General features: G+C 36.1%; 1 protein-coding gene across 2 annotated transcripts in view; it reads right to left on the bottom strand.

Moving 5' to 3' along the window:
• Window positions 1-25,000, bottom strand: part of NCAPD3 (non-SMC condensin II complex subunit D3) — a 70,290-nt gene that overhangs the window by 26,797 nt on the left and 18,493 nt on the right. For both annotated transcript variants that reach the window (XM_045080327.1, XM_013062140.2), the window contains exons 7-19: window positions 24,809-24,896; window positions 22,481-22,614; window positions 20,880-20,952; window positions 19,960-20,085; window positions 19,579-19,831; window positions 18,145-18,201; window positions 17,807-17,896; window positions 11,742-11,815; window positions 10,649-10,783; window positions 9,492-9,712; window positions 3,391-3,582; window positions 2,766-2,863; window positions 2,555-2,670 (exon numbers count right to left, since the gene is read on the bottom strand). In XM_045080327.1, the coding sequence (XP_044936262.1) occupies window positions 2,555-2,670; window positions 2,766-2,863; window positions 3,391-3,582; window positions 9,492-9,712; window positions 10,649-10,783; window positions 11,742-11,815; window positions 17,807-17,896; window positions 18,145-18,201; window positions 19,579-19,831; window positions 19,960-20,085; window positions 20,880-20,952; window positions 22,481-22,614; window positions 24,809-24,896 (1,657 nt within the window). The remainder of the gene's footprint in view (window positions 1-2,554; window positions 2,671-2,765; window positions 2,864-3,390; window positions 3,583-9,491; window positions 9,713-10,648; window positions 10,784-11,741; window positions 11,816-17,806; window positions 17,897-18,144; window positions 18,202-19,578; window positions 19,832-19,959; window positions 20,086-20,879; window positions 20,953-22,480; window positions 22,615-24,808; window positions 24,897-25,000) is intronic.

Genomic DNA, 25,000 nt, shown 5'->3' with positions numbered 1-25,000 from the left:
ATATTTGAACTTAGGTAGGCAGTGTATCCCACATAATTCTTCTCTTCATCAGCTAAACACCCAGGTCTCTCAGCTGTTCCTTATACAATGTGCTTTGCAATTGCCTCACCGAATTGCTTTCCCACTGATATATTCAATTTTATCAACATTTCTCTAAGGAGTTGCCACTGAAGTTAAATTAGAACACCCCAACTTAGATTTTACCAATATAAAGAAGAGGACAATCACCCCTCTTACTGTAGACACTGTTTCTATTAATACAGTCCAAAATCTCACAGATTGTTTCTAGTGATAGCCACAAAACACTATAAACCAGTAACAACCTTATAGATAGCAACAATGCCCCAAGACCTATGTCTTTTCATATAGAGTGCTGTTGAGCTTTGGGCAATTTGTTTTTCTCAGTAAAATATAGAATGTTCATTTACAGAGAAAAGAGATGTATGTTTAGGGGACACACCAGATCAAACGAATTTAAAATATCCCAAGATTCTGGAAAATCTCAGGGTGCACTGTCTACTACCAAGGAAATAGTATTGACAAAGCTACAACCATGGTGGTAGTAACCTCTCTTCTAGTTCTGTTTTTAAATGTGAAAATAACTGTTTTCCTCACAGACTCTAATAATGATATAACTTACTGTGCTAACAACTGTGGGCCATTAGTGAGCAGCCAGTGGCTTCATAAGGCCCCAATGCCTCCAGTATTATAGATCACTCTTCCTCCAGCCAGTGCTGGTGAAAAAAAAGTTCCAGAGGTCTTAGTTCCAGGCAGGGCTCTGACATTAATCAATGTCATCAAGACATCACAGTTTCATAATCTAAGAAATATACATTTCCCCCCACTTTTTCCTACATCACTCTTTCTTCATGAATAGCTTTTTGTTTTGTTTTGACCTGTTTTCTGCTATTCAGATATGCTCCCTACTTAGGTAATGTTCCCCATTTAAAAAAGTTTTTCTTGGATGAAGAGATAAACAGTTAGAAAAATCAAACAAAGCAAGTATCTCTTTCACCAGATGAGCCAAAAGGTAGACTCCAGGAAAACACCAGACACTATTTACATGGAAAGAACAGGGCATTTTTAGTTAAGTACATTTCAACCTGTTTTCAGTCCTAAGGAAAAAAAAGTTATAATATATTTTCTTATTATATCTGTTGCTACAAATAGAAGATGTAACTTATCAAGGAAGGACTTTCTTTAAGGAACTTATATAAGAAAAGGAAGCATAGGAATGTAGCTGAATGAAGCAAAAATATTTTTATTCTGGGAAACTTAAAAATATTCCAGCAGTTATTTAAATTAAATTTTCACTTCTAGAATCATTATTAATAACCTTAGTCCTAAAATTTTTCATTATGATTAGCATTGTCTAGGAGTATATTTGACATAGAGTGCTGTCATGTCATATAGAGTGCTGTTGAGCTTTGGGCAATTTGTTTTTCTCAGTAAAATACAGAATGTTCATTTACAGAGAAAAGAGATGTATGTTTAGGGGACACACCAGATCAAACGAATTTAAAATATCCCAAGATTCTGGAAAATCTCAGGGTGCACTGTCTACTACCAAGGAAATAGTATTGACAAAGCTACAACCATGGTGGTAGTAACCTCTCTTCTAGTTCTGTGACAAAAACAGAATACATGGTAATAAAATAACTTACTAGAGAAACTGAATCAAATATTAGAGAAAGGGGCGCCAGGGTGACTCAGTGGGTTAAGCCACTGCCTTCGGCTCAGGTCATGATCTCAGGGTCCTGGGATCGGGTCCCGCATCGGGCTCTCTGCTCAGCAGGGAGCCTGCTTCCCTATCTGTCTCTCTCTCTGGCTGCCTCTCCATCTACTTGTGATTTCTCTCTGTCAAATTAATAAATAAAATCTTTAAAAAAAAAAAATAGAGAAAGTAATGGCTCTGTCTCATGCGAAACCCTGGTTTGGATTTGTGTCTATGTCTACTGAAAACATGAGCTGTAGGCTCTGACCAGCTTTGGGGATGTGACACAGGAAGAGATATTACAGTAATAAGGCTTATAGTAACAGACAGGTATTTTCCAGGAGTATGACCTCTCAAATGGTCAGAAATCATTTCCTAGAAGACACCTGTACCTAGAACCAAAATGGGTGACTTCCTGAGGGAACCCTGGGTCATTAGTACCCAAGATCTTCTCGGGGAATGTCAACTGCTTGTCACATAAGAATTTGCTTGGGGGCGCCTGGGTGGCTCAGTGGGTTGGACCGCTGCCTTCGGCTCAGGTCGTGATCTCGGGGTCCTGGGATCGAGTCCCACGTGGGGCTCTCTGCTCAGCGGGGGGCCTACTTCCCTTCCTCTCTCTCTGCCTGCCTCTCTGCCTACTTGTGATCTGTCAAATAAATAAAATCTTAAAAAAAAAATTAAAAATAAAAAATAAAAAAAAGAATTTCCTTGTAGTATCAGTTGCTGGACACTACCCATTCCTGTAGGTTCTCCAAAGAGAACACAATTCAAACTTCAAAACAGAGTAATATGTCTAAGTACAAATAAATGACAAACATCCAGGAAGAGTTTGTAGCCTACCTGTTCTTCCATAGGTGTCTCTGCAGATGCTCTACAGAGTCTTTGTAAAGTATCAACAGCTGAGCTGATCAACTCTAGAGACCACTGGAATCCATTCAGCTTACACTTGACCACATCTAAAAGGAATGTCAAAACCTTCCAAATGTAACTGCTTAAAACATATATAAAGTGAGAAGCAAAGCCTTTGCAAGATTTTCCAACAGACACTCACCGGTCACCTTGTCCCGGGTACTCTTAGGAAGATGCTTCGCAATATGCCCAATAACACACAGAATATGTCCTAAGGTGTTTGAATTGGGATTCTGTTGACTAGGAAAATGACATAAAGAACATCAATCTAGAGCCAAAATAAGCTCTGCTGCCAACAAAATAGTCTCTGGATTGTTAATACTGGAGGAACGTAGGGTAGCATAGTTTAGGAGTCAAGTTGTAGGAGCATTAAGGCACTTAAATTACCCGGACAAAGGGTAAACTGAAAGCTTAAAACTTATTCTTATGTTCCTGTTTGTTTTTATTCCAGAATATAAAGATAAGATCTATGTATAAGAATAGCTATGAAATAGCCCACTTCCTTTTTTTCTTTTTAAAGATTTTTTTTTTTGACAGAGAGAGATACAGTGACAGAGAGAATATAAGCAGGGGGAGTGGGCATGGAGAACAGGCTTCCTGCAGAGCAGGGAGCCTGATGTGGGGCTCGATCCTAGGAACCCGGGATCATGACCAGAGCTGAAGGCAGAGAGATGCTTAGCCACCCAGGTACCCCAAAGAGCCCACTTCCTTAAGACATGAGCTCTGTTTACAAGAATCTTCAGCAACTACAGTATAAGCATGCAAACCTGCTGATTTTCTCCCAAGACTCTATTATTTTGGTGTAGTCCAGCTTGGGGGATGAGCAAGCAATCTCGGAGAGCAGCATCCAGGCTGGTGCAGAATGTTCTGTGCCAGTGTAGGATATCACATTGTTTATAAAACTGGATGAGAATTTCTCTTTCTTGGACCAGATATGAAAAGCCTTATTTAAATAGCGGCTGGAAAAAAAGATAGGAATGAACAATTGTAACTGTAAATATACAAAACTGTTCAGAGCAGCCCTCAGTGAAAAGTTACCACCTTCTGTTGCTCCAGGACTCCTCTGGTACATCAAACATCTATGCAGAAGTTCCTGGCTAGTGACATATTTGATATCAAATTAGGTATCTTTAAAAAATATTTTTTTTTAATTTTATTTATTTGACAGAGAGCGAGAGCCCAAGCAGGCAGAGTAGCAGGTAGAGGGAGAGGGGAAGCAGGCTCCCCGCTGAGCAAGGAGTCTGATGTGGGGCTCGATCCCAGGACCCTTGGGATCATGACTGGAGCCAAAGGCAGTCACTTACCCAACTGAGCCACCCAGGCGCCCCTAAAATTTTTCTTATACAGGATAAGATATATTTATTTCTCCCCTTATAAAGTATTTATCATTTATTTATTTACTTATTTATTTATTTATTTTAAAGATTTTATTTATTTGACAGACAGAAATCACAAGTAGGCAGAGAGGTAGGCAGAGAGAGAAGGGGAGGCAGGCTCCCTGCCAAGCAGAGAGCCCGATGTGGGGCTCGATCCTACGACCCTGGTATCATGACCTGAGCCGAAGGCAGTGGCTTAACCCACTGAGTCACCCTGGCGCCCCTTTCTCTAATATTTGATTCAGTTTCTCTAGTAAGTTATTTTATTACCATGTATTCTGTTTTTGTCACAGAACTAGAAGAGAGGTTACTACCACCATGGTTGTAGCTTTGTCAATACTATTTCCAGGCACCCCGAAGTATTTATTTTTAAAGCAAAGAATAAAATTTCACAATTCATTTGAGACCCTTCTTATCCTCGTTTCCTCTAAAACTAATATACAAACATAAGAGATGAGTTACCAACAACAAGTACATGAGCTTAGAGGGTTTTAGTGACAATAAACGTAGACATTGATTTTTCAATGGAAAGACTGGAGACAAATGACATTCTAGCATTTAAATATGGTGATATTAAACAACCTAAACTTTGCCATGACCTGCCAATACCACTCAGAAATATATATTTCTAACCCTTTAAAAATAAGACAAAAAATGCTTCTTGTGTATTAAAATGCTGGTGTTATTTTTATATCATTTATCTGACTTCTTCGCATGTACTTCACATGCATGTACTTCACAAGAACATGTGACTGATAAGACGAATGAAGTGTTACCTATCTAAGCAAAGAGAAAAATACACTTCTTCCTCCAATTAATACTTCTTAAAATTCTAGGAACACAAACACACTCACACATACTCATATACCAAGACTTTCTCACTAAATGAAAAAAATTCTCAAAGCATGCAGAAGACAACGGAAACAAAATAAACACACCTACACATAATAAGCATATCCATATAAATTAATGGTTTTAATAAATTAGCTACTGTTTATCTATCTATAAATACCTAGAATTTTACTGCAGGTAGCTCATACTTTATATCTGATTACAGTCCAAAAGCAACATACATACAATCAGCAAGTATTTTAAAATTTATTAAGAATCACACAAAATATTAAGTAATGTCTACTGTAAGAAATGAACAGAATGGGAAAAAAAAATCCTCTGAACCTCCCTGTTTTGAAACCTCAAATTTGACAACTCACACCCCTCCACATCAGCTGAACAGTTCCCAAAAAGCCTCCCTCAATTAGCTTACCCTTGAGTTAGCCCCACTGTTGATCACAAGTCACTCCCTATCAGGTCAGAATGTTGTCAACATATACTAACCTGGTTCTTTTGTACAATACCACTGACCTCTATCCTAATATCAAAACCAATGGACTATGTTCAGTCCCCATTTTCCATGATCTCTGCCAGACATTACTGACTACTCTCTCTGCCCTCGTACTCTGGTCTATGGTCTACTTGTTGGATCTCTTTTCTTTTCCCTTCCCTAATCCCTTTTTCTTCAAAACACTCTAATGGCTGATTTTGAAAAGTTCTATTCTTAGTCCTCTTCTCTTTCTACAACAGAACCTAGATGATCTCATTCATTACCAAAAGGTTTCCACTTAGACATAACAAAACAATGCAAGCACACATCAAGTTAGTTAACATATAGTGTAGTATTGATTTCAGAAATAAAATTTTGTGATTCATCACTCACATAGAATACCCAGTGCTCATTCCAACAAGTGTCCTTCTTAATACCCATCACCCCACCCACATCACCTCCAACAACCCTCAGTTTGTTCTCTATACTTGAGTCTCTTATGGTTTGCTTCCCTCTCTGTTTTCATCTTATTTTATTTTTCCTTTCCTTCCCCTTTCCATATTCATGTTTTGTTTCTTAAATTCCACATGAGTGAAATCATATATTTGTCTTTCTCTGACTTATTTTAACATAATATAGTCTAAGTTCCATCCACTTGTTGCAAATGACAAGATTTCATTCTTTTTGATCACAGAGTAATATTCTATTAAATACATACCACCCCCCACATCTTTATCCATTCATAGTTGATGAACATTTGGGCTCTTTCCATAATTTGCCTATTGTTGATACTGCTATAAACACTGTGGTGCATGTGCCCCTTCAAATCAGTATTTTTGTACTATTCAGATAAATATCTCACAGTGCAATTCTGGGTCATAGCACATCTCTATTTTCAACTTCTTGAGGAATCTCCATACTGTTTTCCAGAGGGGCTGTACCAGCTTGCATTCCCAACAGTGCAAGAGGGTTCCCCTTTCTCCACCATCCTCACCAACATCTGTTGTTTCCTTACTTGTTAATTTTAGCCATTCTGACAGGTATGAGGTAGTATCTCATTATGATTTTGATTTGTATTTCCCTGATGATGTGTGATGTTGAGCATCTTTTAATGTGTCTGTTAGCCATCTGGATATCGTCTTTGGAAAAGTGTCTATTCATGTCTTCTGCCCATTTCTTAACTGGATTTTTTTTTTTGGGTGTTGAGTTTGATAAGTTGTTTATAGATTTTAGGTACTAACCTTTTACATGACGTGTCATTTGCAAATATCTTCTCCCATTCCATAGGCTGGCTCTCAGTTTTGTCAATTGTTTGAAGTCCTTTGCTCTGCAGACATTTAAATTGGACTTCCATCTCCTGCCCTCCCTCTGTTAAGAAATCTGCCCTGATTCTGCTTGCCATACCTCAGTGAATGGAAATCCCAATGACCAGTTCTTTTGGACAGAATCAGGGAGCCTTCAGGCCTCTATTGCTATTTTTTTGTCTGGGAAGTCTCACTATTATGGCTGCTTGGTTAATTCTACTTAGTCTACCACTGGGAATAATTCAGCTCTTGCCACCATCGATAGGAAGCCAACTGAAGCTAAAACAAAACAAAACAAAACAAAACAAAAAACCACCAAACTGCTCTATGCCCTTCCTCTTTGCGCCTAAAACTCACTTTCTACCAAAGTTGTGAATTTTTGTCTCTTTCCACTAGACTGTGAGCAGCTTAAGAAGAGTGAAAGTGCACTGATTCCTTTCAAATCAAAACTTTACCAATTCTAAACTTCCACTTCTTAAATATACTTCATTCTCTTCACTTCTAATGCCTTCTCCTTGATGCAACCCCTCATCATCTTTAACTTACACTTCAGTGTAAGTTCACTTACATCTTTAACAACACTTCAGTGTTGGCCTGTTTTCTTAGATTCTAGTTTTCTCCTGGTCACCAAGCACAAGTCCCTTTCTGCACTTCTCTGAAACTGAAAGTGGAGCTGAGAAGCCAGCAGGGGGAGCTCTCATGCCTACCACTGGTCATCAATTTCAGACCCAAAAGGAAGGGTTAGGACTTAGACGCCCAAGAGGAACAAGCTGACTTGACTATTCCAGCCAAGAGGCAGGATTCCTTCTAGCCTGGTGACAGCCCAGCTAATTGAGAGTATGTCACAATTCAGCCAGTGAGAAACAATCACTACCTTGAATTCTCACTCAGTTTTAATGCTTTCCTTCGAAGCAGCCCCTCCCAAAGTCCCCCTCTCTCTAAACACTAAAAGTTCCTCTCCTTTGATCTCCAGACTTGCCTGTGGTTTGTCATAGCTATGCTATTCCTGTATAAACCCATTTTGCTGATAAAATAATTGGGTGTTTTATTTTTAAGGTTAGTATTTCCAAAAATATAAAATCCTGTATTACCCATCCACTTTAAATTCATCAGCAGCCTCCCCCTCCCATTCTGTTTTCTATCTAAAGTCAAACTCCTTGGTATGCTATTTTAAAACTTTGCAGTATGTGGACCCTGCTTAACATCTCCTTTCATTTTATGTAGTCTGACAGGCACCATTTCTCTACCCACAGTGTAATCCTATAGCTCCTAACAGGATGCACTGCTTATGCTTCCATGGCTTTACACTGGCTGTTTGTTTCCCCTTCTACCTCCTTATTAGCCTTCAATATTCAAATTCAAATATCCAATATTCATCTGTTCTGTTAAGTCTCTCCTCTTGAACATGTCCTAATGTTCTAGCTATTTTCTGTTAATCAGAGAACATGCCAAAAGATTTTGTTTACAAATGTTTATAGAACTCTGTTCCTTCTACCAGCCCATACTTTCCTTAATAATCCTTTCTGAAAAACTGATTCCAAAGCTCAGTGGTTCTCACACTTTTTCATCTTTGGGCACTTTTGAGCTAAAAAAATTATGCACCACCTTGAAGAGCTTTGGTTTATGTGGGCTATATCCTGCTATGCAGAAATTAAAACTGAGAAATTTAAAAATACCTATCTATTAATCTAAAAATAACAATAAGCCAATTATAAGTTAACATAAATGCATTGTTTTACAAAAAAATAATCTTTCTCAAATAATCTTTCTCAAAAAAAATAATCTTTGTTTTTTAAAATAATCTTTCTCAAAACAAACTTGGTGAGAACAGTGTCATTGCTTTTACTTTTTGTAAATCTCCTTATGGTCTGGCTTAAACAGAAGATACGTGGATTATTATAATTGCCTCTGCATTCTATTTGCTTCAAATACTATCATATGGTTCCAGAAAACTCTACTGTACTGTGAAAGAAAAAAAGTGAAAAATGGCACATAACATCTTAATATAATGATCAAAATAGTCTGAGCTCATGAATCCATCACACTTTGAGGACTGCTGCCCTAAATCATTTTCTATAATGGCTATTCCAAAACTTTTTTACACTTAAGACTCTAATTCTATACTCTCCTTCCTAATTTTGGGCAAACAAATTTTTTTTCTTGTGGTAAAATACACATAATAAAATTTATCATTTTAATGATTTTTAGGTGTATAGTTCAGTGGGGTCACACGGTTGTGCCAATCATCCATCCCCAAACTCTGTTATCACCTCACAGTGAAACTTTGTACCCATTTAACAATAACTCCCCATTGCTTTCTCCACAGCCCCTGCTAAGCACCATTTTACTGGTGATTTGTCAGAGCTACAGAACAGCATTTTACAATACAAAATCTAGTATGTTTCTACTGTGTGATAATTCCTTCATGACTACATGTAAACAAGTTGGAAGTGTTTCTTACCCGATTAAAAAAAAGTCACTCAAGGTAGGGTAAACACAAGCTAACTGTAAGATTACTACAGGATAGGTAAAATTTAGCAATACAACAGGTGTTAACCCTCACTACAGTATTCACTGCACAGTGTATGCTCAGTAAATGTTATTAAATGGGGAAAAAAATACTGCTGTCATACTAAGTCAACCAATCCATTAAAATGTCAGGAAAAGTTTAATTTGAAAGAACTAGAAAGTAATCTTTTATAAAAATGAGTATCTGGAAAGGTACTATTAATATATCATGTCCATCAGTACTTTCTATTACATAATAAGACATTAATTTAAACACTCAGAGAAAAGCAAAAGGAGGTAATCAAAAGCTTCACAAAAAACTGTCACTACAAAAATGCTAAGCAATTTGAATTACATACCTCAGTTCCTGGTTTTCTGTACTAAGGAGAGTAAGAAGTGCCCAAGCCAGTACCTGGCTATTGTCTCCAGTATGGAATTTATTGTAATGCTTAATGTTCTGTAATAGGAGCTGGTCAAGGCATTCCAGAGCCTTTTCCTGCACTGTGCTCTCACAGTCCATCACAGCTGGGATGGTCCCTATCAGCCAGGCTTTCTGTATCTGGACACATCCAGGTTGGGCCTTAGGAATTAAACATCATGAAGTCATAAAGAAGTCTGATGTTACCAGAAGTCTAAATACAAAGCAGTGAGGCTGTGGTCAATATTGAGACAGATTAAAAATAGTCACTCATACAAGTACAAATAAACCATCAAAGTGAAAAAAAAATCAACATTTGAAATACATGTTAAAACAAAGTTCAATCCCCAATTACTGTATTATCAGTGTGTATTGAAATTTTAAACTTAGGAAGCCATTGCAGTATTATTAGTAAATCAGCACTTTTTGGTAATTCAAGATCAAGAACAAAAGATGAATGTTTATTCCAAAGGAACAATTAGAATAGATGCTGATAGAGGAAGTAAATATATGCATTGCCTGTTGCTTTCTATCATGAAGTAAAGAAATAAACATGCTTTTAAAATTCTTCAAAAGCTAATTATTTGGCAAAAGCAAATCACATATCAGATTAGTGGATCTGTTCTTTTGACAATATCATCTAATAGGTTTTAATGTGGAAAAATTGATCTAGGTCTCCGACCTAACAAAATTCATTTTAAAATTCACATTTCTATGGGAGATTTAAGTTAAAGTAAAAAAAAGGGTAACCTCTAGCATTCTCTAGTATTAGTTTATAATTTATATTAATATGAAACATTATTATATGTAATTGAAAGACGCCTCTTCCCTTACACTGTATATAGTCCTACAATACACTTGGTAGAATTTCCACTAGTCAACTTAATATTTAGCAAAAGGTAATTATTTATGCTGAATTATTTTTCACGTAAAAATACACTGTTCCTGGGGTTATGGACACTGGGGAGGGTATGTGCTATGGTGAGTGCTGTGAAGTGTGTAAACCTGGCAATTCACAGACCTGTACCCCTGGGGATAAAAATATATTATATATTTATAAAAAATAAAAAATTTTAAAAAAAATACACTGTTCCTCACCACAAGAAGTTCCGTAAGAGACTGCAAGGCCTGCTTTCGGACAGATACTGCAGGGTCCCGACACTGGTCTTGCAGAAGTGATAGCTCTTCTTTCATACTGGAGATGTCACAGTGTTTCAAAATACTCACTAGTACCTAGAAGGAACATATGTAACAGGGCTGATAACTTATTGGTAGTAAAAAGACACACTGTAGACAAAAATAAGACTTAAGTCTGTGGTACTTAAAACTTTTGAGGTCATAGATCCATCTCTCCACCCAGTAACATCTCACCTTTTCAGAATCTAATCAAAGCTACGGCCTCTCTCTGGAGAAAATTTGACATACATTTTACATAAACAAGTATTTACAAACAAATTCAGCGGTTACATGCACCCTAACAAAATCCATCCATGGTTCCTAGATTAAGAATCCCTAATCCAGGGCGCCTGGGTGGCTCAGTGGGTTAAGCTGCTGCCTTTGGCTCGGGTCATGATCCCAGGGTCCTGGGATCGAGTCCCGCATCAGGCTCTCTGCTCAGCAGGGAGCCTGCTTCCCTCTCTCTCTCTCTCTCTGCCTACCTCTCTACTTGTGATCTCTCTCTATCAAATAAATAAATAAAATCTTAAAAAAAAAAAAAAAAGAATCCCTAATCCAAGAACAAAACAAAAAAAAAGCTAAGGCTATATATATCTGACTTTTTTTTTTTTAAAGATTTTAATTATTTATTAACTGATTGAGATCACAGGTAGGCAGAGAGGCAGGCAGAGAGAGAGAGAGGAGGAAGCAGGCTCCCTGCTGAGCAGAGAGCCTGATGCAGGGCTAGATCCCACGACCCTGGGATCATGATCTGAGCCGAAGGCAGAGGCTTTGACCCACTAAGCCACCCAGGAGCCCCTAAATATCTGATTCTTAAAAAGCCAACAACCCACCAGGAAACTTAAAAACAGACAAACCTTTAGATCATCTCTGTAATTTATATATACAACAGTGAACAAATGTTAAATAAAAAAGAAGTTAAATAATGACTATGGCTGGGGTTTTTACAAAATATTTCCAAGTTTTTAGTGCTAAAAAGAGAGCATATTCAAGGATATCTAGAAAAAATTCACACCTGCAGTGCAGACTTCCTGACATTTGTCTTCTCTTCCCTGATTCTCTTTCTCAGCATTGCCATGATACATCTCACTGTTGAGGAAATGCCAAAGAATCATTATGGTCTGAGAAAAACTGTATTTACAGTATCTAACACCTTACTACATAGTACTGAGAAAATACTCTAAAAGATTGACCAATTAGTCAATGTAGAAAAGAAGAAAAGTCAAATAATTAGCTAGTCAAAATAACACAAAGGACAGAACAGTATAATTTTTGAAGGGCATAAATTCTGGAATATGAAAAACTCAGTTTTTAATCCTGGCTCTTATGTTTAAAATGCTGAATTATTTAGCTTTTCCATTTTGTTTAGCTATAAAAAGGAATCTCTAAATCACAATTTTTTTTTTAAAGAATAACAGCAGCTTTAAAACTTTTTGATCACAGGCTTCTTTACCCTATTAATTCTCTGAAGACTCCTAAGGGCTTTTTTGGTAAAAATCTCTAGTAAAAAGATTTAATAGTTCATTTTAAAATAGGAAAATGTATCACTATAAATGGTACATTTTTAAAGGAAAACTAATTCTATTTCCCCCTCAAAAATATTAGTGACAATGGCATTGTTTTACAACTTTGCAAACTCTTTAATACCAGGCTAAATAAAAGAGAAAGTTCTCATCTCTGCTTCAAAATCAGAATGCTTTACAGTACAGAGTCTTGGTGTTATTATGAGATCAATATTAACTTCAACGACCTGCTGAAGGAGGCTAAGGGATTCCCAACTACACTCTGTGAGCTGCTGATGTACAAGAAAATATATTACGAAATGAAACAGAGAATGGAAAACAATAGAAAAAAATCAATGAAATCAAAAGTAGGTTCCTTGAAAAAGATAAAATTAAAGTTTTAGCTAGAAAAAAAGAAAGAAGACTTAAACTCTTAAAATCAGGAAAGAAGGAGGAAACATCATTACTATCATTACAGAAATAAAAAGGACTTGCAAAGAAATACTATAAACAATTTTATGTTACAATTTACAATTTTATGTAATCTGGATGAAATGGACAAATTTCTACAAACATAAAAACTATGGAAACTGACCCAATATAACAATAACAAGTAATCAAAAACCTTCCCACAAAAAAAAAAAAAAAAAAACCCTCAAATAAAACAAAACAAAATCTTTCCCACACATGCACAAAATCCCAGGACCAGAGGACTTCAGTGGAGAATTCCATGAAATGTTAAAGCAAAAACGAAAACCAATTCATAAACTCTTTTAAAGAAGAAAACACTTCCTGCTACATTCTAGTAAGCAGTATTACCCTGAGAGTAAAACCAGATAAAAATATCTCAAGAAAACAACAGACCAAAATCCCTTCTGAATACATACACAAAATTTTCAACAAAATATCAGCAAATCAAATCTAGCAAGATACAAAATGGATTATATACCATGCTTGGGATTTACCCCAGGAATGAAATGTAATCAATCAATGTAACTAATATACCTTTATATAATATAATATAACATAAGATATAATTATACATAAATTATATATATTAATTATATATAATTATATATTTCATTACATATATAGTATATAATTATATATAATATATATGATTATATATATAAATATAATATATAATATAATAAAGGAGAAAGACCACATGATTATCTCCACAGATAAGGAAAACGTGCAAAATCCAACACCCCTTCATAATAAAAACACTAAATAAACTCAGAAGAGAAGGAAACTTCATCACACTGATAAAAGTCATCCTGAAAAAACTCAAAGCTAACATCACACTCAATAGTGAAAGACTGAAAACTAAGTACAAAAGAAAGATAAGGCGGTCTGCTCTCCCCACTTCTTTTCCACATTGTACTAGGGGTTCTCGCCAGGGAAAGCAGGCAAGGAAAAGACGGAAAAGACAGAAAAGGCATCCAGATGGAAAAGAAAGAAAAAAAACTCTCTCTGTTCAGAGATGGCATGAGCTTATACAGATATTCTTAAGGAATACACGCACACACACACACACACACACAGAACACACACATAGAATTAACAAATTTAGCAAGGTTGCAGGACACAACGTCAAACCATCAAATAGCAGTTGTAAAAACTAGCAATGGACATTTAGAATATGAAACTAAGGAAATACTGGAATTTATTATAGCATCAAAAAGAATAATGTATTTAGGAATCAACTTAAAAAGCAAGAGTTGTACACTGAAAACTGAAAAAATATCACTGAAACAAATTAAAGACCTAAATAAATAGAAAGGCACCCCATGTTCATGAACTGAAGGGCTCAATATTATTAAACTGGCTTTTCTCCCTAAAGTCATCTATAGATCAATCCTTACCAAAATTCAAGCTGGCTTTTTTTTTTTTCTTTTCCCCAGAAATTGACAGATGATCATAAAATTCATATGGAAATATAAGAGACACAGAATAGGGGCACCTGGGTGGCTCAGTTGGTTAAGCAACTGCCTTTGGCTCAGGTCATAATCCTGAAGTCCCAGAATCAAGTCCCACATCGGGCTCCTTGCCTGGCAGGGAGTCTGTTTCTCCCTCTGACCTCTCCTCTCTCATGCTTTCTTTCTTTCTCTTTCTCTCTCTCAAATCAATTAAAAAACCTTTAAAAAGAGAGAGAGAGAAAATATTTATCTAGAAAAACAAGAATTTATCTAGAAAAACAAGAGCAAGGATGCAGAAGCTATACTTCCTGATTTCAAAATTCCTATAAAGCACCAGTAATTAACAGTGTGGTACTGCCATAAAGAGAGACAATGGAATGTCAGGGGAACAGAAATGAAAGTACAGAATAAGCCCATGTGTCTATGGTCAGTTGATTTTTGACAAGGGTGCCAAGAGCATTCAAAGGAGATGAAAGTCTTTTAAACAAACAGTGCTGTGTCAAACTAGTTATCTGCATGCAAAAATTGGACGCCTACCTCAAACCATATGCAAGAATTAACTAAAATTGATTGCAGACCAAAACATAAGAGGTAAAATTACAAAACTCTGAGAGGAAAACATAAAAGCAAATCTTCATAAAAAATTAGGCAGTGGTTTCTTAGCTGTGATACCAAAAGCACAAGGAAAAAAAAGAAAAAGTGGACAGCTAGAATTTATCAAGGCTACAATGTTTTATGCTTCAATGAGCACCATCAAAAAGCTGAGAAACTACACCCCAGAATGAGAAAAGAAATATTTGCAAATCATATATCTGGTAAGGAATTTGGATCCTGAATACATAAAAAGCTCTTTTGACTCAAAAATAAAGACAAATAACCCATTTTAAAAAATGGGCAAAGAAGCTGAACAGACATTTCTCCAAAGAAGTCATATAAATGGCCAATAAACACAAGAATATTTGCTTAACACTGTTAGTCATTAGGGAAATATAGATCAAAACTACAGTGAGTAGGTATCAATTCACATCCACTAGGATGACTACAATAAAAATAGATATGACAAGTGTTGGTAAGGATGTGGAAAAATTAAAATTATTACACATGCTAGTGTGTAAATGTAAAAACAGTATGGTCACTCTGGAAAAAGCCCAGCAGTTCTTCAAAATGTTAAACATAGGGATACCACATGACCCAGCAGTTCCACTCCTAGGTATTCACTCCAAAAGGAGTGAATATATTTACATACAAAACTTGCACAAGAATGTTCATAGCAGCATCATTTGTAATAGCCCCAAGATGGAAATGACCCAAAAGCCCATCAACTGATAAGTGAACACACAAAACATAGTCTTATCCACACAATGGACTATTTTGAAGCTGTAAAAAGTAATGAAATATTGACATGAATATGGATGAAAATATTATGCTAAGTGAAAGAAGCCATCCACAAAAGAACACATATTGTATGCTTGTACCTATGTGGAATAGGTAGAATAGGCAAATACAGAAATAGGCAAATCTGTAGAGACAGAAAGCAAATCAGTGATTGGCAGAGACTGGGGGAAGGTGAGAATGGGGAGGAACTGCTAATGAGAATGGGGTTTCTTTTTTGGCAAAGGAAAAATTCTGAAAATCGATCAGTTTTGTAAAAACAGTAAAAACCACTAAATCATAAAAGCAAATCTTCATAAAAAATTAGGAGTGGTTTCTTAGCTGTGATACCACTAAATCATACACTTTATTATTTTTTTTAAAAAGATTTTACTTATTTATTTGACAGAGAGAGACACAGCAAGAGAGGGAACAGAAGCAGGGGGAGTGGGAGAGGGAGAAGTAGGCTTCCTGCCAAGCAGGGAGCATGATGCAGGGCTTGATCCCAGGACCCTGGGATCACGACCTCAGCCAATGTCATATGCTTAACGACTGAGCCAACCAGGTGCTCCAAATTATACACTTTAAATGGTGAATTTTTATGGTATGTGAATTACATCTCAAAAAAAAAAAAAGGAACCCCCTCTGCCTTTGCCAAGAAAACACTTAGCACTCACCTTGTTAAGACTGGAGTCAACACAGACATTCAACACTTTTGGAGAATAAATTTTTATAATATTTTAGGAAATCAGTTTATATACATATTGAGTTTTTGCTCTGAATTTGAATAACACATCCTAATATCTAGTCATATAAATCAAATTCCATGCTGATCTTTCAGGCTAAAATAATAAGTAATTAACTTCATGGCACTTCACATAGACCTCAGCACTTACCTGACAACATTATTCTTTTATATAAACATGTAGGTAAAATTTGTAAAATTTTTTAAAAGTAAAAAGTAAAATCTTTTTAAAAAAAATAATAAAGTGTATGATTTAGTGGTATCACAGCTAAGAAACCACATATTTATTATTCCTACTGCTCCTCAACACATGGAACTATGTTTTATTAAAGTCTGTATCTACAATCCCTAGCACAGATTACAAGGGGCCAGATAAATGTCAATGGAACAAATTAATAAATCTAATTATATAATTAATTCTCTACACATATATTCTCTCACTTATCTATCTTGAAAAAATCACTTCTCTAAACTTCTTTTCACAGACTTTGACAATGGCCCTCTGTGAAAGACAGGGAGGGTGTTAGACTCAGAAAGTTACAGATTAAGGTGCTGGGTTAGCGTCCATGTCTTAGGCAGCTATTTAGTACCAGAATTAGTACAAGAATTCAGAACAACTCTCATTTCTAAATAGTGTTCCCCATTATTTCATGCTATGTCATCTTACAGATGAAAAAGGCACCCAGAGAAGGAAAGTGACTTTTTCAAGATCACAATGGATAGACAGACACAGAATCTGGGAGTAGGGTCCAGATCTATCTACTTACTAGTCTAGATTTGTTTTTTTCCCTCCTAAATCACATTAGCACTTAAGCCAACCCAGATTACTCTGGGTTCAGCAAGTCAATGAAAGTGCTCAGGCATCACTTGTATTCAGAATCCTTTGCTGGAGGCCATGGGAGAGAGGACTCCACAACCATCCCATACAGTATGTATGGTTTATCTTACTCATCAAGAGAAATTATAATCTAAATTCTGAATTTACTTTTTCAACGTGAGCTTCAATTCACAGTTCCCCATCATTTATTAAAAGTGAATTCTGGGATGCCTGATCAGAGTCAAGATGAAATGGTGAAAAAAGTAATGAAGAATTAAAAGTAGGAACAAGATTGGGTACTTGGGTTCAAAGGTATTCTTCATCTTTTCCTTTTTTTTTTTTTAAATGATGCCAAACACAAATTTATTATGTGCGGCACTTTTTCTAGCAGCTGGTCCCTTTTTAGGTCAGCAATCCCAAGAGTTCAAAATGACTGCCTTTAATAAGGAAATAAAGTATTTGCTAATATTCTCTTACAGAAATACTGAGATTCAGGACATAGTCAGTGGAATGTAGCTTTTCTTTACCTTAAGATGAAAGTATAGTGTGAAGATATCAGAGATACAATAAAATAGAAATTATTCCACTTTTAAAAAGAAGGATGTTCCAATTATTAAGGGTGAATTAATCAGAAAAAAAAAATCCAAGGTTTTTAGATTCTACTTACAGTTGTCTGAAATACAATAGTTATTACTCATCTGATAGTAATAAAATCTGACATACCCCCAGATCCATCTGTTTCACCACTGTTGTCTATATTGGTCACCCCTGAGCCTCCAGAAGGGTTAAGTGTTTGCCTCTGACAGGAAAAAGCTTAAAAATAATTAAAAAAAAAGATAAGTCATTAAGATAAAAATTTGTTATACCTCTTAGTAATAATAAGCATGGCATTATACACATTTAGATTACTACATCATTATTGAAATGAATTTCAATTTCCTTGATGAATAAAGTTCATTAAAAAGGTAAATATGGAAATAGAAAAAAACATGTCAAATACCCAGCAAGTCCTTTAAACAAAAGACAATTATTCAATATTGGAAAATATATTCACCCATTACCTGATGAATTTCTCGGTAAGATACCAGGACGGCTCTCTATTCTTGAAATTGCAGTACCTAAAAATAAGCAGATTGAAAAAGAGGGAAAATGTCATAGTATCATCAGCACCAAGTAAATATTCAAAGAATCACCAAAATCAAGATAATTAGGCCTATACACAAAACAGATTCTAAACTGCTGACAATAATGTTCTCTTTGGTATGCATTTGAAATGGTTGGATATTAGGCCCAATATAGCCAAGACCCAACAATGCAAAGTAGTGGTACAGGCAGCCAACAATCTCACCTCTAAAACATGAATATCTAAAATACTCTAAAAGGCCTTTCAAATTTGTCAAGCTTGTCTAACAGGTGTACCTTGTTTTATCACACTTTGTTTTACTGCGCTTCATAGATACTGCAGTTTTAACAAATTGAGAATTTGTGGTAACTGCAACAAGCAAATCTATGGGTGCCATTTTTCTAACAGTATTTGCTTGCTTTGTGTCTGCCAGGTTTTGGTAATTTTCAAAATACTTCAAACTTCTTCATATTGATGGTGATCTATGAGCAGTGATCTTTGATGTTACTATTATAATTGTTTTGGGATACTATGAACCATACCCATATAACATAGCAAACCTAATAAATGATATATGTGTTCTGACTGCAGATGTGCAAACATGAAGAGAAGCAGAATTAGAAGCAAAGCCTGGAAATATGACTGAATTGCTGCAATCTCATGACAAAACTTGAACAAATGAAGAGTAGCTTCTTACAGGTGAGCAAAGACAGTGGTTTCCTAGGATGGAATCTACTTGTGGTAAAGAAGCTGTGAGCGTTGGGAATGAACTCCAATTTTGGAAGAAAGTGTCACCTACTACAGAGAAATCATTTGTGAAAAGAAGAGTCGATTGATGTGGCAAACTTCATCACTGTTTTATTTTAAGAAGCCGCCAGAGCCACCCCATCCTTTAGCAACCACCACACTGATTGATTGGTCAGCAGCCATCAACACTGAGGCAAGACCCTCTACTGGCAGAAAGACTGCAACTTGCTGAAAGCTCACATGATACTTAACATTATTAGCAAAAAGTATTTTTTAATTATAGTAAATACTTTTTTGAGACATAATGCTATCGCCAACTAACTGACAACAGTGTATTGTAAACATAACTTTTATATGTACTGGGAAACCAAGAAATTCATTTGACTTATTTTATTGCAGTATTTGCTTTACTGTGGTGGTCTGGAACCAAACTCAAAATCTGCAAGGTATGTCTATATTTAAGAAGTTATTGAACAAAAAAATGTACTAAAATTGGTTTATGAGGGCAAAAGTATATCATACTGTATCAATTACTTTTGCAACAGCAAAGAATGATTTTTCTTTACAGTCCAATTTCTTGAAAAGCACAAGACAGGTTCCATGTCCCAATGGTTACCACACTTACTGTTACTCAGAAGTTCCAGTATGCTCTCTGATGCAGTGGTAACAGATACCTCCAGGCAATGTGCAAAACTGGACAGTGCCTTGCTGCGGACAGTCGGTGACTTGTCTACACAACGGTCAAATATAATTTCCTGTACCAAGAACTTATGCTTTAAGATCTTCTGATGCTCCATCGAGAGAGTGTTATCTACCGCTCTTTCAGGCAGTTCCAATAGAGCTAAGACAACATCTAGAGTAAAAACCCTGTGTGGGATCTGATAAAGCAAAATCATAAGAATCTCCATCAGACAGGAATAAAAAACAAAGTATCCCTTGTGTATTCAGATCTGTCTGTCAGGAGGTTGCAAGAGCCAGGAATCAAGATTTTATGCATATCTCCTACCTTGGAACTTCGTGAATATCTGTAAAGCCAGGCAATGAATGTAGCATATTCCCTACTGGGAAGTTTGCTGAGCAGCTGGACCAAGGACTGGGCCGCATAGGTCCGATACTCTGATTTATCAGTCACCTGAAATATAAGCATTGAGAGGCTGTCCAGCCCATATCTACCTATAGGACAACTGAAATACATGTTGTGATAGAAGCAGAAAATTAGTGAATGAAACTATTCAGTGAATCTTTAAATGTTATAAAAATTACTAGCAAATTTTAGGTTCCAGACCCCTTTGAAAACTAATCTATAAGCCCTTCCCTCAGAAAGTCAAACTTAGCACAAAATTTCGGAAAGTTTATGGAACCCCCCTAGAATCTACTGCATTCAAATTAGGAATCATTTGTCCAAACTGCTATAGAAACTGAAAAGATAATCATAAAAATTTGAACATTAACCAGATATTTGATGATATTAAGGAATTATTGTATATTTTCTTTGGTGTGTTGGTATTTATTGGTTATGTTTTTAGGGTTCTTATCCTCTAGAGATACATATGAAATATTTAAGCATCAATGGATATGGTGGAATTTGCTTAAAAAAAGAAAAACCCAATGTTTACATGTGTTGACGAAATTATACATTATAGGGGTATAAGTGACACAAAATTGTTGCAAGTAGGTGCTTATCACCATATTCTATTTATTCATATGTTTGAAATTTTCCAAAATAAAAAGGATCCCCCCCAAAAAGAACACTGTCAATGGGAACATGTAGTGAAAAAATTAAACAAAACTACTTTCCATAATGAATAATAGATTCATTCACAAGAACAAATATACACACAAACATACACATTTACCTTCACATCTAGTATGTATTTTTATCATCATCTTTATCATTCTTACTATTACTATTAAAGCAAATGGTACCTTGGCACAGATGTGCTGGAGTAAGATGCGAAGAACTGGGAATACATTTTCCTTTAGTTCATCCACAAGTGAACTATTTAAAAAAGAAACCACACCCACTGTTTACAATACACCAATTACAAAGAATAGTAATTTTTCAATTCTGTTCTCAAACACCATGACTTCTATGTTTTAAAAGTCCTGAATATTAAAAACTATTTACCCCATATTGTAAGCATTGCTTCAGTGAAGAGAGTAAAATAGTTTCACAGCAGCAGATCATTCACTATGTCCTATGTGTGTTTTTAGAGAGCTGCTGCCAAGCAGACAGCTACAGTCAGGGAAGAGCAAATGCGAAACTTTGTATGACTTTTTGGCTATGTACTAAATTTCATATTGAGACTCTAAAATACATCTTTTTTGGGGTAAATAATAATAAATAAGACATGGCACCACCTTGTGGTAGCTGAGTGAAATGCAACATTTCAACAGCTTTGTTAATAATACGTCTCCAAACTTTAATCCAAAATTATTATTGTGTGTTTTTTTTTAAGTTTACTTACTTATTTTAGTAACCTCTACCCCCAATGTGGACTCAACCCCATGCCCCAAGATGAAGAGTCACACACTCTTTCAATTGAGCCAGCCAGGTGCCCCAGATTATCATAGTAATGCCCAGATTTGATCCATCTTTAGTGTTTATCTGTACCATTATGTGGATACTACAGCAATTGGAGACATCATGAACTGTTATGGAAGAACCAAAACGGGTGTTTCCACTTAAAGCATCTTAGCTATTTAATGTTTTAAGAAACCCCCCACAAGAGATACTTGCTCAATGATCAGATGACAGCCTATATATATCTGGATTCTACCATCCACACCCCATATCTCCAACTACATTATATTCCATGTATACCTGCAGGCATGTACACACTCATATACTTACCACTTCATTCCACCACCTCCACAGTGCATGCCAAAAATTCAATAAAGGAGGGAAAGAAAAGCCAATGACATAGCAATATGTCTTCCCCAGTAAAGATGAGAAATGGAACTTTTTAGGGGAAGCTATATGATTCATGAAGGGAAAATTGGTCTATCAATTATTGTTAAAGAAGTAAAAATTAATTTAATTCTTCCCTTTAGGAAGTATGGTTGTAGAGGGAAAAGGATAGAAAAGAGAGAGGAAACATGGAAAAAGTGGCAAGGAACAAAAAGAAAGAGACTAAGAGAAGACAGAAATACAAAAAGGAAAAGAAGAGGCAGACTCGTAAGAGAGGCAAACACTGAGCCAAATGATAAAACAGATGAGAAGCAAACTGTCATTCCTCAGAGCCTGACTTTATAGGCTCGTGGGAATCAGGCTGGAGGCCAGTGCTAGTCCATGAATTACAGACTCTGTATCCCTTAACAATGACCCTGTGCAGAGGCTACCAACAATGAACTCCGGGCCATGTGAACCAGAAGAGCTCGGAAGTGCTTTACTTTGACCCCCAAAACCATAACAGGCCAGAAATCTGTTAGTTTCCATAGGTGTTAGAAATTTTGGCTAGTACAGGGCCCAGGAGGTTTAAGAGAGAGTGATAAAGAGAGTGAAAATCTACGCGTGTATGCCTCACCTGATGAACTGGACCGCCTGCTTTCTACCGTTGATAACTGATGTTGTAATACTAAGGGGAGCACGATGGGCTCCTTCACCTGCTTCTAACATTAATATCACATTCAGCATTTGATGGAAAACACAACCTATAACCTGGAAGAGAAGAAAATTTTATTTAAGGATTGATAAAGAATCTAAGGGCCTCAAAGAGAGTAATGCAGACCACAGTAAACCACTTCTTTTTCTTTTCTTTTTAAGAATTTATTTTTTTGAGAGAGAGAAAGAGCACACTTGCACAAGTTGGGGGGTGGGGATCAGAGGAAGAGAGAGAAGCAGGCTCCTCATTGAGACAGGAGCCTGATACAGGGCGCAATCTTGGGACCCTTGGGTCGACCTGAGCTGAAAGCAGACGCTTAACCAACTAAGCCACCCAGGTGCCCTAGAGTAAACCATTTCAAGCTGTGTGAAGATAAGTTGGGTTGACAGAGTTTTTGGATGAACACCAGAAACGTGTTTCTTGGACAATTACCAAGTACTCAATAAACACATGATGGAAACAATGTGAAAACACTGCTTACAGGTAGTGATAGGAATGCCATCTAGTTTTTCTCCCTACCCTTTCAAACTGTAGCTCTGAAATTAGGGTAAATAGAGGATTAATTGTCACTTCTAAATGGCAAAAAAATGCTACTGCTAATCCCTTATACAACAAAGGAAGAATGGTATTTTACACTTGTGTTTTACCTGAAGTTTACAACATGCCTTCCAATGTTTAACACCTCATATAACTTATTCAATTTAACCATTCATTCACCCTGTAAATAAAACATGTGCAGAAAACCACATATGTGGCAGGTATTGTGTTAAGCACATTCATATATATTACTAGATTTAATCTCAAACCTCACAACTGCATAAGTGAGGCATTTCATATATATATATATATATATATATATATATAATTTCCACTTTATATCTGATAAAAGAGCCTCCATGACTAAAACCAACATGTCTCACATCTAGTCAACCCTCTCACAATTAAAAAATACTACATCTTGAGAAAGTCTGTAGACCTAGGCATATATTTCCCCATCCAGCTTTTACAAATGTTACAAAGACCACAGAAATTGAAAGCACTCATGTGAATTCTATCCCACCCATATTTTAAACACAGAAAGGAAAATGGTATAATAAATTATAAAACATGGCATGTTTTCTAAACAGGCATGGCACTCAGCATCTGACAAGCATTCTTTCATTTCCTCCTCCTGGCAACGCTGTGGAAAGACTGAGGCTTTGGAAAGGCTGAGTACCTCATACAAGGAGGCACAGCTGTAGGAGGTGGAGCCAGAATTCAACCACTGCTGTACACAATCTGGCCCAAAGTCCCGAACCTATTTCTTTATGAGAAAGAGAGAGAGAGGAAGAGGAGAGGGAAAGGGACGACCAGACTCCATGCTGAATGCCAAGCCCAATGTGGGGCTTGATTCCAAAACCCTGAGATCACAACCTGAGCCAAAAAGAAGAGTCAGTGGAGCTACCCAGGTGCCCTCAACCTACTTCTTCCTCTTCCTCTTCTTTTTTTTTTTTTTGTTCCCCAAAGACTAATTGACTTTATTTTATTTTATTTTTTAAAATTTTTATTGTGTTATGTTAGTCACCATCTTTGAACCTACTTCTTAAGTAGGGACTCACTTTCCAGGGACTCACCCTGGAAATTAAGTGTAGCACAGACACCGAAAGTCATAGGACCTTGTTCTATTACATTTCTTGTAAAATCTTGTTTTATTAATCACATCCAAGTCTAGTAATACCATAATGCTTGAACAACCCTGACTCCAAAGTTTAGATAGTGATACTCTCTTAGTGAGGAAAATCCATATATAAATATTGACTAGGAATGATAACCAGTGATATTTCTATAGAATTCTCAACTGAAATGATATAAACACTAATAGAAATACTGAAGCACACATGAAACTTGCCAAGGAAAACTTGAAAATTCCACGACTCTCTGTTCTTTTGAGAACAATCTGGTGACTGTTTCTCTAAAAGTGACATTCTATTCCGTGTTCTTCCTATCTAATTCACACTGGAACCATTTTTTGTATGAAACCTAACAGTAATTTGCCATACCCTGCAAGTATTTGAATACCAGTTTGGTTATGAAAAACAGGTAGCAAACAGAAACAGTGATGCTTTTTTTGCCAAAAATGACGTAAGATCATGAAAATGACTTGGTAAATTAAAATGGCAATTACACCAAATGCTGCCAATGTTTTTCCATTATATGATTCAGATGCTTTCAATTCAAATAGTAATTAAATTAAATCTTTTTCTCCTTTACCTTATCTCCTTCTCCATGAATGGGGGAGCATAGCAAATACAATCCATGATAGGCTAGTTCTGGTACATATTTTACTTGGTTAAGGTTTCTAAAGAAAAAAGGCAAAAGATTAATTAATGGACACAATATTATTCTGAATCTTCTGTAACCCTGTAATAAACCACATCCAAATGAATAAATTCTTCTTGTGTG

Source organism: Mustela putorius, unplaced genomic scaffold (assembly GCF_011764305.1).
Source record: "Mustela putorius furo isolate JIRA1106 unplaced genomic scaffold, ASM1176430v1.1 tig00000460_pilon_pilon_pilon, whole genome shotgun sequence".
In the NCBI taxonomy this organism is placed as follows: Eukaryota; Metazoa; Chordata; class Mammalia; order Carnivora; family Mustelidae; genus Mustela; species Mustela putorius.
Note: the sequence above shows the minus strand (reverse complement) of the source record. Positions and strands in the feature narration are given on the sequence as shown.